General features: G+C 37.9%; 1 protein-coding gene across 1 annotated transcript; it reads left to right on the top strand.

Moving 5' to 3' along the window:
- The first annotated feature begins 3,959 nt into the window (after positions 1–3,959).
- Positions 3,960–4,820, top strand: LOC142985825 (uncharacterized). Its single transcript, XM_076134068.1, has one exon. It carries the CDS (start codon positions 3,960–3,962, stop codon positions 4,818–4,820), a length of 861 nt encoding a protein of 286 aa, XP_075990183.1.
- The last annotated feature ends 250 nt before the right edge of the window (positions 4,821–5,070 follow it).

Below are 5,070 nucleotides of genomic sequence, written 5' to 3'. Positions count from 1 at the left end.
ACAATAATTGATCATGCGAGGAGCTGCCAACAATCAGCGATATAGACTAAACGTCAATTAAGTTAAATGAACATAGCTAGGTTATTTATTAGTCTCTGATCATACCGTATGTTGGGAGCACCTACTAGCATGTGATAATAAGAATATGGGCAGCTAGTGAGCACTCTGGTTGTGAACATTATAAAAGAAAAAAGTGACAGTTTTATGAATAACATCAAATTGTACGTAACATCACCTATTTGCATCATTAATTGCCCATATTTTACAATATTTAGACCTACTGCTACTGAGTTTATACAATTTATAGCAAAGTTCCCTAATTTCAAAGAATCCTAATCAAGCGAGCGACTAATCCCAAGAGCTATTGTCGTTTAGATACTCATCAATTCTGTAATAAGCTTTCCTAACGAGATGTTCCTTAACAGCAACTTTGAATTTTGGCAGGGGTAAATCCATGATGTGCTTTGGAAGCTTGTTGAAGAAACGAATGCCGAGACCTACAAACGAATTGTGCACCTTGTGTAAACGATGATGGGGACCTACTAATTTGTGTCTGTTTCTAGTGTTGTAATTGTGTCTATCGCTATTTGTTGCGAAAGTCCCTAAATTTTGTTTTATATACAACAAGTTTGCAAGCACATACTGTGATGACACCGTCAGTATCCCTATCTGCCCAAAAAGCTCTCTCAAGGAGTCTCGCGCTCCTAAACTATAAATTGCACGGATAGCTCTTTTTTGAAGGACAAAAATAACATCTATATCAGCAGCCTTACCCCACAGTAATATACCGTAAGACATGACGCTGTGAAAATAACTAAAGTAAACCAGTCTTGCCGCATCCACACCAGCAAACTGTCTTACTTTTCTGATTGCGTACGCGGCGGAGCTGAGTCTCCTCGAGAGATGCGCTATTTGAGTGCCCCATTGGAGCTTGCTATCCAGACTGATACCTAAAAAAGTTGCCGAATCTACCAAATCGATAGTTTGCCCATTTACGACCATGTTAGTACCTAAATTCCTCGCGTTGGGCATAGTGAACCTAATGCACTTAGTTTTGTCAGAATTTAATAACAGATTATTACAAGTGAACCAGTTGTGGACCTGTTCAAGAATACTATTGATATCAATAAAACAAGACTTCGAACGATCTACTTTAAAAATGAGTGAAGTGTCATCTGCAAATAATATAATATCACATAAGTCCTGCACCTGAAAGGGGAGATCGTTTATATATACGAGAAAAAGAAACGGACCGAGTATCGAACCCTGAGGCACGCCGAGAGAAACAGCTGAACCTGAAGACCTTACACCATTGATATCTACTCGTTGAATCCTATTACTCAAATATGACGCAAGTAAATCGAGCGCTGTATCCCTAATTCCATAGTGGTTTAGTTTCCTAAGGAGCGTATTATGTTGGGCACAGTCAAATGCTTTGGAGAGATCGCAGAACACCCCAATGGCGTCCTGGGATGTCTCCCAAGCATCATAGATATGCTTGACGAGCGAAATACCTGCATCGATCGTTGACCTACCCTTTGTGAAACCATACTGTTTACCATGAAATAGCTGATTCGAGTTAAAGTGACTTTCGAGCTGCTCTAATATGACCTTTTCGAAGATTTTGCTAACCGCAGGCAAGATGGAAATGGGCCTGAAATTGCTGGGCTCACTCTTAGATCCCTTCTTAAAGAGTGGTACTACTTTACTGTGTTTCATTAAGTCCGGAAACACACCAGCATCTACGCACCTATTAAATATTAAAGCCAAATGGGAGGCTATTTCCAGGATGATACTTTCTACTAATTTAACAGAGATGCCCCAGAGGTCAGGTGTTTTTTTGGAGTTGAGCGACCTAAAAGCCTTAACTACATCATTAGAGTTGATATGTTTGAAGAAAAAAACACTACCACACTCTTCTACACTATTTCGAAGTAAACATTCTGCCTTGGCAGGACAGGAATTCAAGGAGCTAGTTGTAGCTGTGGGAATATCAGCGAAGAAAGTATTGAACGTCTGAGCAACCTCTAAGTTGTTGGTGATAATCGTGTCATTTACTTTCAGTTCAAAATTATTTTCGCGCTGGATAGCACGACCTGTTTCGTTGTTAATGATATTCCATGTGGTTTTGATCGTATTGTCTGAGCTTTTAATTTTGTTGCTTAAGTGTAAGGATTTAGCAGCAACACAAGTTCTCTTAAAAATTTTTGAATAGTTCCTAACGTATTCAAGAAATTTAGGATTAAAATTGAACTGTTTCATGGAATAAAGCTCATACAACCTAGCTCTACTTTTATAAATACCTGCTGTCGCCCAATCGCAAAATTTGAGTTTCCTATTGTTATCTAGTATGGTTTTCTCTTTGAAGATAGTTTTGAACTTGGATTCAATAATGTTGAATAACGATGTGTAAAGGTTATTATCCGGGTGTTCTTCGGTGTCGTCTAACTTCGTCATAGCACTAGCTATCTCACTATTAAATAATACTAAACGATCCCTAGTAATAGGCCTACAAGTAATTTTCTTTAACCTATTATCTACCCTAACAGGAAATATAGCCTTCTGTCCACAATGGTCCGATGTTAATTCACTTAAGATTTCCCTACCTAAGCATTCGCAGTTGCAGAATATATTGTCCAAGCATGTAGCAGAATGTGCAGTGATTCTAGTGGGCTCATTAAATAAAAAAACTAAATTAAATGATTTAAATAATGACTTAAGTCTCGTACTAGTCGAAGATTGCTCAAGTAAATTTACATTAAAATCACCACACACTACTACATACTTGTTGCTTATACTTAAACGCTTTAATATGTCCTCCATTATCGACTCAAATAAAGTAAACTCACTATTTGGTGGTCTATATATACAAACTACTATGTGTCGCTCTAACTCGACACAGGAAATCTCAGCCGTGCGTTCTATTGACAAATTAACTATGTCCCTACGTTCTTTACATTTAATACTGTTAGCTACCATAATCAGTGAACCACCATGTCTAGCTTTGTTCCTAATATACGCACTAATAATTGTATAAAACTCATTGTTTATTGCTATTTGTTCCGTGTGTAGCCAATGCTCAGTCACACAGAAAATACCTACATTATGTTTTTGTAAAAACAATTCTACTTCTAATTCCTTGCTGGATAAACCTTGTATGTTTTGATGTACTAAATTTAATGAGCCTAGCTGTTTATCCATTGTCCTACCTGTCAGTTTAAAGAATCGGATACATTATTCGTAACCTTGTCGCTAACTACACTATCTATACATTTAATCACAGTATTGTTAGAATAACTACACAATACTGGGTCGTCCCTTAACCTAAACTGCGTTATAGCACCTATAACTGTGTTAATATTATAAGCTAACAATGTAGCAATTTGTCGTTTGTCCGAACTATTAAGAAACATAGTTTCTTGAGTATAAATAAAACTACTAATAAACTTATTAGTGTCAAAAAACCTCTTCCCCCGGACCGCCGCAAGGTGTACACGTCTACTCAGTGGTTATACCAAATTTATTTTCAAAAAAATTAAATAAATTCAGTGATTTAATTCTTTAAAAATATTAGGAGTGCATAAAATAAGAAGAGTTATCCTAATACACTCAGTGCTCCGTGGTAGTCGTTCGCGATCATAATACCCTGGTACCTGACTCGTGCGCACTGGTCAAGGCTACGAGACCCCACCCAGCGTGTACGCATCACGCGCGACCTTCGACACGCCCTCGACACGCCCCACTGCTCAACGATTCGAGGACAACCTCAGCGACGCCCCGCCCTACGCATCGGACACTCGCCGCTCACCGGTAATTAGCACATCTCTTACTGCCGCTGCTGCCCTAGTACTTCAAACGCTTCTTGGTTATAAGTAAAATTAGTGAGCGTGAAAAATAACACCTCGGGCTCTTTTTAATCTTAACCATCACTCCAACGGCTCTACTACCCTAGTACTAAAATGGACAAGTCATACTCCGAGTCAAATTTAGCTAACCAAGACGAGAGATTGGAGTCACCTCTGAGTTACATTTCCCAAAGAGTTAACAAAAGAAGAAGAGAAGATGACTTTGACGCCTTTAGAGAAGAGATGATAGCTACAATTAAGTCTATGCTGCTAACTCAAGAGACGGAACTTAAAAAAATAACTCCCACGCTCATGGAAATAAAGCTCACAAATGCCAACATTGAAAATACTATGGCCGCTATAAGCCTGCAGAATGAAGAGTTTAAAAGAAAAATTGAAGAGATGGAGTTACAAGCCAAGAAAGATAAAGAGTACATATCCATCCTAGAAGAAAAAGTTGAGGATCTTCAGCGAGGTAGCCGAAAATCGAATATTGAGATTAAAAACGTACCCAAACAATTGAAAGAAACTAAGGAAGACCTTATCGAAATGGTAGTATGCTTAACTAAGACTGTAAACAATGAAATCACAAAATCGGATATTCGTGACATTTATCGAGTGAAAGGGAAGAAGCAAGGTATGACTAATACCCCTATAATAGTAGAACTATCCTCAACAATACTCAAGACTGAGGTACTTAAAATGTGCAAGTCTTATAATACTAGGAATGTAGGAAAGCTCAGCGCCAAACACTTGGGTCTCAAAAATAACGTAGACGTTCCAATATTCGTATCTGAACAGCTCACAGCGAAAGGCTCAAGACTTCACTTTTTGGCACGCGACCTCGCCAAATCGAAGGGATTCAAGTATTGCTGGACCGCCTATGGTAAAGTTTATGTTAAGAAGCGAGACGAATCGCCTACGTACCTAATCAGGAGTGAGTCCCAAATACAAAGCTTAATGCAAGAACCGTGACTAGTGTTGGGCTACTTACACTACATGTTATATCTTTTTACTTTAATTTTTATTAGTATTTTAAGTTGCTCATTGAACTTTTTAAAAAATGTTAATTCTAATTATCCTAAAACACACATATTGTCACTACACACGCAAACACATAAACAATACTTTCAGCATAACAATTACACACCTATAAAACACTCAACATTTACCTATATATTTACAGAATGCATGCTTGCAAGTCATTACAAAATTATTAATTCTC

The sequence above is a fragment of the Anticarsia gemmatalis genome, chromosome W, assembly GCF_050436995.1.
Source record: "Anticarsia gemmatalis isolate Benzon Research Colony breed Stoneville strain chromosome W, ilAntGemm2 primary, whole genome shotgun sequence".
Lineage (NCBI taxonomy): Eukaryota > Metazoa > Arthropoda > Insecta > Lepidoptera > Erebidae > Anticarsia > Anticarsia gemmatalis.
This window is presented reverse-complemented; position numbering and strand designations above follow the sequence as displayed.

What these genes read in the sequence shown, in the direction of transcription:
- LOC142985825 (XM_076134068.1), top strand. Translation starts at nt 3,960, where the DNA reads ATGGACAAGTCATACTCCGAGTCAAATTTAGCTAACCAAGACGAGAGA.